The sequence below is a fragment of the Drosophila pseudoobscura genome, chromosome 3 (assembly GCF_009870125.1).
Source record: "Drosophila pseudoobscura strain MV-25-SWS-2005 chromosome 3, UCI_Dpse_MV25, whole genome shotgun sequence".
NCBI classification, from domain to species: Eukaryota; Metazoa; Arthropoda; class Insecta; order Diptera; family Drosophilidae; genus Drosophila; species Drosophila pseudoobscura.
The window spans coordinates 22,172,994-22,186,342 of NC_046680.1; the positions used below are offsets into that span (position 1 = coordinate 22,172,994).

Here is a 13,349-nt window from a genome sequence, read left to right on the forward strand (position 1 = left end):
CATGGCCTCACCAGAATACAGCAGGACCCAACAGAGCAGTACAAACTTTTCCAGGACAACAAATAAGTATGTATGTATGTACATATGTATATTTGGTGACATTTTTGGCTGGTCAAACGGGAGCAGGAGAGCGGTGCACATTTTTTTTGGAACAGGCGTAGTCAGCAAGGGGTCTTTTTTTGAAGGAAATGGAAAATTGATTAGAATTCTAATTGGGCAATGAATGGGCGGAATGAATGTGAATGAACTGCATTTGAAATGACTTTTGGAGATAAATCACTTCAGCAAGTAATATCCGCAGGTGGATGCGAAATCTTGCGACCTGTTTTATGGTTAGGATTCTCTTCACATGGGGACTATACTTTTCTGGAGTTCTTATTTGTTGTGAATGTAATAGTTTTGCTTTACAAATTCCCCCCGAACAAAAACATTTTCTGTTTCCCTTTTTCAAAAGAAATGTATTCCGTTTCTAAGAAACTATCTTAAAGTTTTCAAACAATAATAGAGAAATTTTGGGTTGGTTGCTTTTTCAGGGTAAGCTTTAAAGCTGTTTCCCATCCCCCTCCAAGGGTAGGGCTACGCCTATGTCAACACGCACATCCCTGTATTCTTATAAAGCCCACCATTGCCACTTGACTGCTTTGGCCTGCATCAATGGTATTGTGTGTGTGGGTCTGTGGGGAGGGGGGAATCCTCCTCATTCCTGGGAAACCCTAACAAAAAGTAACAAATGTTTTTTTAGGATTTGTGCTTTGGGAATTTTTGCACTTGTGTAAATGTAAGAGCCACACACACACACACACGCACGCACAAAAAGGATCCAGGGCCTACAAAAACGAGAATACAAAAATATATTTTAGCAAAAATTATACGCCCCCAATGTATCTAGATTCAAATGTACATACATATGTGTGTATGTGCATACATCATGTGTAAACAGAAAAATTGTTGCAATCATTGTCACTATTTCTGATATTATTGTTGTTGCGCATTACCATAGTAGTATTTATCCTATAACCATACTCGTATACACTCGTATGTGCGGATGTGTAATTGCAACTGTTATTAGCATGTTTACATAGAGGATTCTGATGCTGCCCCGCCCACGACTGCATGTTTGATTGATTTGGCCAGCGAAGAGTGGAATGAGTGTTTAATTTATTTTCCAACTTCTCCTGCCTCCCTTTTTTGGCCATTTTAACTATGTACATATTTGTAATTATCATTTTTGCATTTCTGCCACTGACAATCTCGTTTTGTTCTATCTCATTTTGAAATGAAATTAATTTTGCATAATTGCTTTTTGGTTTTCACGTTTTTCTAGCCGTTGTGCGGCTGATTTTTGTATCCTTTGGCTGCATTTTAATTGAATTTGATTGATTTTTGCTGATGTTGTTGATGGAAAAATAATATTGTTGTAAAATCGTAACCCCAACCCCACACCCTATTGTATCCTGCAAAGAATTGGCAATGCTTCGTTTCTGGGCAAAAGCCTGAGGCTTAAGGGCACACCGAGAAGGGCACAAACAGGTGTGCCGCAGAAGGGGATTGGATCTCACTCTCTCTCTTTCTCTTTGAGCTGTGAGCTCTGAGCTTTCCAAATAACACGTGTGGCATGCCCTAAGACGCTTTTATCACAGAGGAAAACCTGCCGTTTGTGGCACTACAGAATCTTAAAGAGTGATTTTAAGGAAAACATATATTCATTCAATCTTTTTGCTTCTCCTTTTCAGCCTTTACCTCAAATGTCAGGAACTTTTAGCTGAAAATTTATGCAACTAATTTTTCTCATACTTTTTTATGATGCCCCTCCTTCAGCCTTCAGCTCTGCTTTTCTGCAACACATGCTGCAGCGCTGCTTCTGGCCAATAGTTTTTGCTTGCCAATTAGTTGTTTTAATTGCAAAAACGTTGCCAGTTATGCAACACGAGGCGAGACAAGAGCCAGCAACAAGCGTTTCAACTACGAAATGACAATTTAATTGTCACCACCCTGTCTCCCGCCCGCGTATCCCATCTAACCAACTCCTTTCCGCAATCACGTATACGCCATGTGGGCGATGGCTGATATTACCCGTGAGGGGCGGGGTGGGCAGTAAGTGCTTGCACCTTGTTGCCACGCGGCAATCTGGCAGATATTTCCAGCGTTTATGGACGATTCGAGCCGCAGCAATTTCAATAAATCTTGACAATGCCCTAAAAATATTAGCATAATAAAAGGCGCGACAACAGAACAGAAGGGTCAAGTCAATATTGTGGCAGCTTCCATCGAGGCTGAGAGGCAGCAAGGCAGCGAGGCACCGAGGGCTTCCAAAGCAGTTGCCACATTTACACAGAGCACAGACAGCATCCCCCGCAACAGAGTGGCCGCAGAAGCAGCAGGAGCAGCAGTGGCAAATTTATGTCAGCAACAAGCTATCAGCCCGCACAGATACTACCCCCCAAACGACCTTAATACGCATAATTTTAGATGAGGGGGTGGGGGGAGGGAGGTGAAACGAGAGGTGGCCGTGCCATATAATGTGGTGCAGGCATCGATCAGCAATAAAAATTCAAATTTCGCACAGAGCGGCACAAAAATGTCCGATGTCAAGCAAGGCTGGTCTTAAACGTATACCCTGGAGTGGAGTACGGACTGTTTCGACAGATAAGCATTTGGAGCAGAATTTGAGAAGAGTTGAAAAGGTAAAGGAGTACAGGTTGATGTTAATTTTCATAGCATACTTTTAGGATTAAGCTAGAGGGCATAGAAAACTCCATCATTGAGAGCGGATCCTTTGGCCCTTGTCTCCTGCCTTTCTTACATTAGATAATATATTTGATTGGATCCGACTATATGTCTGTGTCTGTGGTACATTGTAAGTATTGGCTGAGAGAGAAGGCTCTGTTTCGCTCAGCTGATTTCGTTTCCCCCCCTCTATCCATCTCTCTCTCTCTATATATCGTTCTGTGGCGCCTTCACATTTTTGCCAATTGGCCAACAAGTGTTGCCAAATTGCGTTGCGGTTGCTGGTCATAAATAACGGTACTTTTGTCATTTATACACATAAATTGCAGCAGACGCTGAAACGCGAAAAGAAAAAAAAAAGGAATAGCCGAGAGCCGGGCCTGGTCGTGCCTGGCCAGGCCTGGCCTGGCTCGGCCCATGTCCTGCTTTGGTACTCCGTTAAACAAAAAACGAAGGGCACAAAACACCGAGCACTCTCTGGCCATCGCATAGGCCTCCTGCTATCCATCCAGGCGATGCCCGATTGCTGCTGCCAATGCCACTGCCGCTGCTGCTGCCCACACTAACGACATTGGCGACAGAACGCAGCTGTCGCTTGCCATTTGGCAATAATTGTTTAATATGCGGGCGCATAAAGGCGGTCGGCGAGGTGGCTTCGGCCCATAAAAAACAACAGCAGCGGCAGCAGCTGCCCGAGAGCAGCCCAGAGAGAGGGGAGAGAGCGAGAGATTGGTCCAAGGCTTAGCCAGGCCCACGTGTGTGCTGTGTCCTGTGTCCTGTCCACTGATGCAGTACGTACCCCCCCAATCTGAGCAGCTGCTGCAGGCTTCCCTCCCCACCCCACACGTACTAAGTATCCAGCTCCCATTTCGAATGGAACTGAAGTTGGTCTTAAATATGAAATGAATGCGGAGTGGCGGCGGCAGGGGCACTGGCAGTGGTAGGGGGAAAAGTTTTGAAAAGCAGGAAAAGCTAATTGCGTTTCGGAATGCCAAAATCTTCGCGGCGTTCGGCAATCGCCAATTTGTTCAATCAAGAGCCCGAAAGCATGCAGCACATTTTTGCTGATTGCTGCTCTGCCGCTGACGGTGTTGGCTGGCATTGCACTGCCTGCCTGCCAATGCCGCACATGCTGACTGCAGTTAATTACAAAACTGTCAAATCCAAAAGGTGCCACGAATCAACGAGGCAGCCAGGCAGTGAGGCAGCCAAGCAGCCAGGCAACCAGAGAAGTAGCGAGGAAAGCACCACACCAACACACACGGTAAGCTGCTGCCACAAGCAGCAGCAGGTCACACAAGCAGAGATGGGGCAAGGAAGTGTGGGAGTGTGCCACGAAGAGAGAGAGAGAGAGAGAGTGAGGCACACCAAATAGGCAGATCAGCCAACAGCTGCCGAACAAACAAAAAACCCAACAAAACAAAGCCTGCTGCAGGAGTAGAAGTGGCAGGGGCAGAGGCAGGGGCATGGCAGGGATTGGAAACTGCATTGTGTGAAGTTTTTGCTGTAGGTGTGTGTGTGTGTGTGTGTGTGTGTGTGTGTGTGTGTGTGTGTTTGTGTATGAAATATAATTCTGGCGTATTGTTGTATTAAATGATGTCAACAGCAGCCGTCCAGCAGAGCACCAAGTCTGAGTCTTCAGTTGCCAGGCGGAAGTCGGCAGTCGAATGCCCGGACGGACCAAATCGAATTTAATTGCATTGCCGCCGCACGTTGGGTTTTAATTAATTTTTGCTGCCTTCTGCTGCTGCTGCTCCTGCTCCTGCTCCTACTGCAGCTTTTCCAGGATCCCAAAAAGGCCAAAACCAAACAAACTAAACACACACCGACACATGCACATTGGAAGCCCGACAGGGCAACATCAAACGTCATGCACAGGTGCAATGTAATTAGCACGAACTGACATCGCTCGCCAAGGACCACGTGGCGTGGAGTCGGGGGTCGAGCGTTGATGGTCGAGAGAGGGGCCGTGCTGTGCGGGTGGCAGTGGCAGTGGCAGCATGAAACATAAAAACAAAAGCAAGCAAAACCTTTAAGCCCAAATGCATACAAGCAAAAGCGAGGCAAGCCAAACCGATTCGGCCAGGAGCAGAAACACGAGAAGAGACTATGAACTCGGAGCATAGTCGAATCGATGTTACCCTAAATAATATTTGATTAAATTTTAGATAATAGCACATGCTGATCCTTAATCATCGCTGCCTGAACGTAGCCAACAAGTATAGAAAACTAAATGAAATAAATAATACCTAGCAACAAGTAATAAATATTCATTTAGCCATACCCCTTTTTCTGTAAGTGTACAACAGACGGAAGCCAGCAGAAACATTGGTGCCCGTTTGGTAGTAGCTCCACTGGCAGCGTTTTAATAGCTTTGAAATTCCAATGGCAGCTGTGCCACCGTCGCCATCGCCATCGCCATTCCCCTGCCTGGGCTTGGTTGGCCTTGCCTTGCCTCCTGTGTCCTTCCACCGAAAAGCTTTTCAAATGAGCCCAAAAAGGAACCCAAAGGAAGGCCAAGACCAAGGCGGAACAATGGAAGTCAGTGCCTCACGATGTTCGTCGAACATTTCGAAAAAATTATTGAAAATTTTTTAATTTTCCCACTTACGCAGGGCCGTTGCACGCGAAGTTGCAACAACAGCAGTAACCATCTGCTAGCGGCCCTGCAGCTGCTGTTTCAGTTGCTGTCGTTGTTGGTTTTATTGTTATTAGCTATGCGAACGTACGAATAGCAGCAGTATTCATGCACTCTGCGCCCACAACTGCCATTTTGTTTATGACATCGACGATGGCGTCGCGAAAAACGGAAATGAGAGGAAGGAAAAGGGGCGCTTGGCAGCTGCTGCTACTGGTGCAACTTTATGAGCAGTTTTGGTAGAAAAATAGAGAGAGAGAGAGGGAGAGAGAGAGAGACCTGCCACACATTGTTGATTGCGAACGGAAATATATCTATATCTGGCGGATGGAAAACCCATACCAATTAAGATGCAGCATCTTGTAAATTATATTTAGATCGGGGAAAAGGTTTCGTTTCCCTTACCTTATTACCTTTTACCTCGTTTAACATTCTTGCCACACTCAAAGTGCAGCCATGCTGCACCCACCCATTCCTCCCGCCTTTGGGGTGAAATGGTGCTCAGCTTTGTTTGCCATTTCTTCGTTTTTTATGATTGCCTGCCACAACTTTTTCGCCATTGCCATCGACATCGATATTGGTGGCCGTCGACGACGACGACGACGCTGCGTTGCGTTGCAGCAAAGCGCTGCCTGCGGTTGCCACAACGGTTCTTTGTTGTTCCTGCTGTTGCTGTTGCCGGAACCGTTGTTTTGTATGGATTTTGCACATCGTTTATCTTAGACGACGGGCAACGGAGTCGCAGCTGCCGCCAGCGAGCGGAAATGGCGTTAATGTTGCAACAGCAGCAACTGCAAAAGTAGCAACACCAATACAAACTCCTGCAACAGAAGCAACAGCAGCTGCCAATGAGCGAGAACTTAATCTTGGGGATTTAACACTTTCGATATATCTTGCGGCGAGGGTGGATACTGGATAGTAATGGCAGCGGCAGGAGCAAAGGGAGCATCTTCTGGCCGTAAAACGTATTGGCTGCCATTATCGGTTAAGCTCTCACTTTATGGCCGAGAAACGCGCACGGCTTTCGGCTTTCGGCTCTTGGCTCTCAGCTCTCGGCCCAGAAGGAATAGCCCCTTCATCATCTTTGGTATCAGTCGTTGGTTGGTTTAGTGTTAAAAGTACAATTGGACTCACAAAACATTCAATATCTTATATGTGTAAATAATCGGGATACCCCCGGATCTTCCGCGTTCCTCAGAGTCCCGCTGTTCCCGCTTGCAAGGACTTATATTGATCCCTGCTCAAGTGCCTGTAGACTCCATCGCGATTCAAGTAAAATATTGGATCCGATAGCCGGGTCAGATCGTAGCCCTCATTGGCCAACTCGCGCTTCTTCAACTTGAAGGTGGCCGTGCGCGGAATCTCGTCCAGCAGCCGAATGAAGAGGGGTCGCGCGTAGGCCGGCAGGCTACCCCTCAGCATAATCGACAGATAATCCATGTCCACTTTGCGGCCGGGATCCACAATCGCCGCCATGCCAGCCTTGCCCTCCACATGGGGGATCTGAAAAGATAACGAGAATTTACCAACCAAACACATTTTACGCGTATTTTGTGCGTTATCCGACGTTATCAGGCTCTGACTCAACTGCGGAGTAATCCGACCGCCACAACATGCCCGCGGCATCAAAGAGCTGACTCACCTCCACGCCATAGACCACACAGTCCTCGAGGCCAACGCAGTTCGTTATGATGGCCTCCACCTCTTGGGTGGCCACGTTCTCGCCCCGCCAGCGGAAGGTGTCACCCGTGCGGTCCTTGAAGTAGAAATAGCCGAGGATATCGCAGACCACCATGTCACCGGAATTGAAGAATACGTCGTCCTTGGCAAAGACATTCCGCAGTAGCTTCTTCTCCGAGGCGCCCTTGTCCGCATAGCCATGGAAGGCGCTGACCGCGCGTCGGGAATCCACCTTGCCCACCAGCAGACCTGCCTCCCCGGGTCGACAGCGGATGCAGTGGCCCCGTGGGTCCTTCAGTAGCTCTCCCGTCTCCTCATCGCAGAGCAGCACCTGGACGGGATAGATCTTCCGGCCGTAGACGGGCACAAAGCCAATGGCGCCCTCGCGGTTCGTGATGTTAATCAGATTGGAGTTTCCTTCCGTGGCGCCGTATATCTCGCCTATCTGCGGTATGGAGAAGCGGCGGACGAACTGCGACCAGATCTGTGGCCTCAGCCCGTTGCCGTACATCATACGAAGGCGATGATGCTGCTGCTCAGGGGTGTAGGGCGTGGCCAGCAGGTAGCGACACAGCTCCCCGATGTACTGGGCTACGGTGCAGTCGTTGCGGCTGCAGTCGAGCCAAAAGTTCTTGGCCGAAAACTTCTTGCGCAGAACAACAGTGGAGCCGTTGAGGAGAGCCATGCCCACGCCAACAATTCCCCCGGCGGTGTGATAGAGGGGCAGAGGATTATACACCACATCGTCGCGGTTCAAGCGTAGCATGTAGAACGTTCCGGCGGCCATGAAAAGGAAGCGGAGGTTGGTAATGACAGCCGCCTTGGGCAGTCCCGTGGTGCCGGATGTGTACACATACAGCAGCTTGGAGCGCGCTTCCTCTGCTGAGGATGAGGCCGGCAGGGCCATGGCCTGTTGCGTCGCCAGGGCGGCACTTAGGTCCACGGCTCCTGGCAGTAATTCATGTCCGGGAATGGTCCTCAGCTCTTTATCGGTGTACTGATAGACGGGAAGGCATGGCAGCTGCTCCTTCTCGATCAGCGATTGTAGAACATCCATTAGCTCGCTTCCGATAATGAGGGCCTTGGCGTTGGCCACTTTGATGGAGTGCAGCAGCGACTCTCCCCGAAGATTCGAGTTGATCAGAGCCGTGATCACGCCCAACTGCGAGAGGCCGAGCCAAATGCAGGGATACTCCAGGCGCGTCTCCATCAGCAGGGCCACACAGTCGCCCCTCTGCAGTCCTTGCCCACTGAAGAATCCTGCCACCTTCTCGCTGAGGAGCAGGGCCTCGGCATAGGTGATCCTGCGATCGTCCATGACAAAACAGGCCTTTTGGGGCTGCGCGCGGGACAGTTGCTGGAAGCATCGCGCTATGGTGAAGCCACCTCGATCCCGCTTCAGGAGATACAAATTGAGAGCCAAGAAGCGCTGCAGGGCCCTGCAAGAGGAACCATTTAGGTAAGTATCTTGGTAACTTTCAAAACATACTCACATTATGTCCCTCTGGGCGGTCATTACCAGGGAAAACACAAATGTGGGACTCCGCAGGAGTAGACCCAAGAGCGCTGCGAAAATAACGCTGGCCACGGCAGTATCGCAGCAGAAGCAGAAATAAACCAAAGATGCCGCAATCAGAGTGCCCAGACGGGTGGCAAGCTTTTGCTTCAGGTTGAGCTCCAGCTGTATCTCCATTTTCTTGCCTCCAGGCTGTTGGTCCTCCTGGTCGCCGAGTTCTCCGTTCTCACTCACTGCAAAGGCAAGGCATTAATGATTTACTCAACATTTTCATGTTTAGTCTGACAGCAATGGCAAGGCCAGACACCTGACAGCAGACCAGAAATCCCCACACTAACCCTTCGACTAACGCCTAGGGCAATTGTCTAGCTTCGACGGGAATAGTGATAGTGGGCCTCTGATAGCGTGATAGGGAGCTTCCCTGATAGCGACTAAGTTTGTGGATCCCAAGTTCTTATCAATGCTGTGAGCAATGCATGGTGCCGGGGCCGTTAAGGAGTGGGGTATTGACATAGTCTTAAGATAGTTGGGGCGTGAAAAATCAAACAAGTGTGAAATATACACTGTGAAACAGGTTTGAGCTACAATGTTGTTGATCATTGAAATGGAACCATTCCGCTGAATGAATTCTTTGTCACTCTACTCAAATTACAAATGCAATTATAATTACAGCCGACTGGCAACGAGTCTGCTTTACATATCATTTAAATATAATATATGCTGAAAAACCAGCTTAAATACTTTATACCATGTATTCCCCTGGGTTTTGTTTAATCCTATCTTATAGTCTCTTATGTGACAGCTATTCTGGGGGAAAAGCGCTAATTGGCCCGTACACAATTTATTCACTTAACTTTGACGACCTAACCTAATGGCTTACTATAAATGATAGTGCACGAAGGGGTAGTACTCGACGTAATCTCAAGATGTTAACCCATTTGGCTTGGAAACTTTTAGGTCTCAATGAGAGTAAAATCTTAACTAATCTCCCAACATGCCATTTAGATTAGCTGCGTCTGAAAGTGAAGTGGAAGCTATCGGCAAATAAAAACTGCACTGGGTGACTGCCATTGAACCTGGGGCTGGTCCCAGCAAAACAGCTGATATCACAATGGGGCAGACAGCTAATGGTTTAGAGGGAAACATTTGGCAGGTGGGACAAAGGAAAAATAGCGCTACCCAGAACTAAGTGATAAATCAAAGAGAAAAAAGCAGCCACAGCTTTCATATGGGGTGCAAGCGTACCTAGTCAATTCTAGGTTTACAAATAAATTACTTTGTTTGCTATTTCAAATGAGTCTATTGCTCAAAATTGGAGCAGATTTTCGTTTGTTGCGGGCACAGAGATTCCCTACACGAGTATAAGGGTTAACGAAGCTATCAGGCACCACGGACTGGGACCGGAGACAAAGTTCATTGCTACTCGCGAAACATCCAGTATGGACATGCCCGACTCTATCTCTATCTCCATGTTTACACAAACACTACTGCATATGCATGTGATTGTCGCTGTGTGTATGTGATTGGGTGGCGTCTATGCTGGGACCTTGACTTATTTCGAATTCCGATCACAGAACGATCGCCACGCACTTCTTGGCACTGTCTTCCGCGGGTTACGTGAGCCCAGCCCATGGACTGCGAATGGGTTCTACGAGCATTATTCCACATTTACACTATTGTTCTGAGCGGTTCGTGGCAGTCAGCGTCAACCCCCCGTCATGATCAATGCAATTCACTTTTCAATGTCAGTGCAGCAGCGCCCACTGTGTTCTCTTCTCTTCTCTGACATACTTTTTACTGCACGAACGTCAACGGTTCTTTGGGACAAGCAGAAACACGCAAAACAACTCGAAAACAGTGATCGCGAACGCGAGCTGAACGGACGGCTGGGGATCGTGGAATTGAGCAAAAAAGGGGCCATCCGTCGGCCTTTTATAAGCGAAGTCGGGGAGAGAGAGAGAGCGTAAGCTCCAAAGTTGGAGAGTGAGAGACCCCCAGCATCAATTACCTACGCCAAAGCATATTAATGCACGGCGTGGCTTCATGAAAGACCGCTCTCACGACATTCGAGTATGTTCTTTCAATTGAGGTGTTTGTTCGGTTACTAGCGAGCGCCAGAGAGAATAAAAGTAATGAAGAGAGTGAAGGCCTTACCTTTCATAAATACACCTTGGGTAAGCAGTTAAGACTACTACAACTCCCTTTACAAAACTCTCAAAAGAAAACACTCTTTGGATATCCAAGGGCCAGCCGTAGCATTTGTTACACCATTGGAGAATTGTTAATCACTTCCCAATCGCATGCAATCTTCAAAGTTTTTCCATTTTTCCAAACACCCGATAGACTGTTACCACGTGTTGCAGCACCTGCTAGAATTTTCCGGCTAGCATTCTCGCTTGTCGAATTTTTTTAATTAAACATTTTTTATACGACATTGGCATGGCCTGCGCGATGAAAAAACAAAGCGAAAACCAATTTGTCGCTGCCCCAACTTCTCCCTCCCCCTTAAAGAAACGCCTATGTCAAAATAAATTAACATAGAGCAGCGCAGCAGCAGCGGCTATGGTGCCGGCAGCGGCGTCAGCGTCGCTTCGCTGTCAAATGCCGGCAGCAGAAATATAAAAAATATGTTCATACCTTCGGGCGCGCATATAAAAAGTGTGCGCATACTTTTGGCAGCTTTTGAGTTATAGACGGTGTGAGGGCGAAACTAAGTGAGCGAATGCATGTGTGTGTGAGAGTGTGTGTTTGAGTTGCGATTGTGGCAGTGTGTGTGTGGGATTGCCTGTAATTGACACATGTTACGCGCACAAAAGCGGCACTGGCAGCGGCAACTTGCCTCGCCGCTTCTCAGCCCAGACCGTGACCCGCACCGAGAGACCCCGACTCCCGACCCAGACGCATGGCTCCATCCCGGCCATCGTTATTATCGACAATGGCGCCGCCAAAAACACACTCTCATCTGGCGCTCTCTCTTTCTCTCTCCCTCTGCCACTGTCTCGCGTGTTCTCCCTGCCTCTCAGCCCCCATACTATACACTCGCATGCCTTTGCTGCACAGCCTTCAAATGCAGGCTCAGGACACAGAGAGAGGCAACCTCAGTCAACTTTGTTTGTAGCCGGCAAAAACAAAAACATACACACACACACAAACTTACAGAGGACACACACAGAGCACCGTTTGCTGATAACGTTAACGTCAGCTGTGCGGCACTTTGGGGCACGGCACACGTGAGTTCTGGCTATGAGTCTGACTCTGGTTTCGGGGGATGAGGATGAGGACGAGGGCAGCCAGAGTCGTGCGCAGGCAAGCGTCAAACGTTTTGTACCTTGGACCCCCAGGCGACATTCACCTCCCTTCCCTCCTCTCCCCGCACTCACTTCGCCAGGCATTTGTTTGTGTTGTCAACAAAAGTTTCTTTGAAATCAGTAACAGATGTCGATTGAAATGGCACAATTGCTGCCTGCTCGGTCCCCGTCCCTGGTCCTGGTCCTGGTCCTGTGGCCTACCCATGCTCTGGCTCTGGCTTTGGCTCTGCGTTTGGGTCTGTGCCTGGTGGAGCATCGCCGGGCGCCGGTACTTATGATGAATATTTTTACGCCAGACACAACACAGGCCCAAGATATCCCGAGCGGCGGGCACATTTTAATTAAAATTCTGTGCTCAAGTTTTAATGTTAATGCATTGGCATCGATGGAAGCTGGAAAACAATGGGACGGAAAATCGGGACGGGGTATATCTGATAGGAAGGGAAACTCTGAATAGTATGCCTTTGTTTGCAGTACGTTATAGAGTATCCCGGGTACAGTTTTAAGCCCCAGGCTGCTGCTGCTGCTGCTACTGCTGCTCCCTTTCAGTGTCCCTTTATTGACATCGGACTCTGTACATCCCCATCCTTATGTGTGTGCACGGAGCGCCTTGTGGCTGCTGGCGATAACAAACGATAACTGCATGTTAAATAGAAGCTGACGAAAGGAAAGGCTAGCCCGCACAGGGAGAGGGCTAGGCTGCCTGCCAGAGAATGACAGCATATGCAAGTTGGACGCCGGACGTGCAGCCATTTCAATGTGTACAGGCATCCCTCTGTCCCTGCAGATCAGAGCGGAGGCTGAGGGGGTGGGTGGTGGTGGTAGGTGCGAGTGGGGCTTTGGGAAATCACTCAGGTAGCAAAATGCCATCATCATCATCATCATTGTTGTGGGCTGAAGGGTTGCTAAAAAGCGCACAGCATCGAGACAAAAGCAAAGTTAAGGCAAGCTGCTGTCTGTCTCACTGTTCCAGTATCTGTGTATCCGTGTATACGTGTGTATACGTGTATGGGTTAGCAGCCGCAAGGCAATGTGTGCGTGTGTGCAACAAATGTTGTGGGCGTCCTTCAGGCGGGAGCTAGAGAATGAGCATGGCGGTAGTGGGGGGCGGGGTCTAACGAGCTTTTACTTGCTGGCTTGCAATGCGACAGCAGCAGGTGTGCCATGCAGGCGGACACCCGCAGACACACACACACATACACACGGAGGAGGCAGGGCACAGCTGAGTGACGATAATTGAAATTTCATCACAGTAGTTTGTGGTTTTGTAGCACTCACACATATGCACATGTGGAGATGCTGCCACTCACACTAATGCGCAATTCATGGCCAGTTCCGTTCCGTGCCTGCCTTCAACTTCTTCCAGGAGCCACAGCCACAGCCACAGGCACATCGAAATGTAATTTTCTAATTCGGATATATATCGAATTGGGTTTGGGTTTTGGGTCTTTTGTTTGGTTTAAAACACTTTATTTCTTGG

General features: G+C 48.6%; 1 protein-coding gene and 1 pseudogene across 3 annotated transcripts; one reads left to right on the forward strand and one right to left on the reverse strand.

The window, feature by feature from the left end:
* Positions 1 to 2,149: 2,149 nt before the first annotated feature.
* On the forward strand, positions 2,150 to 2,729 carry LOC26532007 (uncharacterized; annotated as a pseudogene).
* A 3,716-nt stretch (positions 2,730 to 6,445) lies between these two features.
* Fatp3 (Fatty acid transport protein 3) lies at positions 6,446 to 10,928 on the reverse strand. 3 transcript variants are annotated; one of them, XM_015185254.2, is made up of 4 exons: positions 10,716 to 10,928; positions 8,539 to 8,794; positions 7,008 to 8,484; positions 6,446 to 6,868 (listed from the first exon to the last, which is right to left on the reverse strand). In XM_015185254.2, exons 1-4 carry the CDS (start codon positions 10,720 to 10,722, stop codon positions 6,560 to 6,562), a joined length of 2,049 nt encoding a protein of 682 aa, XP_015040740.2. In that variant the 5' UTR covers positions 10,723 to 10,928; the 3' UTR covers positions 6,446 to 6,559. The 3 variants fall into 3 exon arrangements, with proteins under 3 accessions (XP_015040740.2, XP_004444561.3, XP_002138991.3); XM_004444504.3 differs by lacking the exon at positions 10,716 to 10,928 and adding an exon at positions 10,353 to 10,488; XM_002138955.4 differs by lacking the exon at positions 10,716 to 10,928 and adding an exon at positions 8,848 to 8,885.
* Positions 10,929 to 13,349: the final 2,421 nt, after the last annotated feature.

Bases quoted from the DNA above. Each gene is read 5' to 3' on its own strand.
- Fatp3 (XM_004444504.3), bottom strand. From the start codon at position 10,482: ATGGCCCCTTTTTTGCTCAATTCCACGATCCCCAGCCGTCCGTTCAGC. The intron at 8,485-8,538 runs GTGAGTATGTTT...TTCCTCTTGCAG, and splicing joins ACCGCCCAGAGGGACATAAT to GGCCCTGCAGCGCTTCTTGG. The intron at 6,869-7,007 runs GTGAGTCAGCTC...TTATCTTTTCAG, and splicing joins GTGTGGTCTATGGCGTGGAG to ATCCCCCATGTGGAGGGCAA.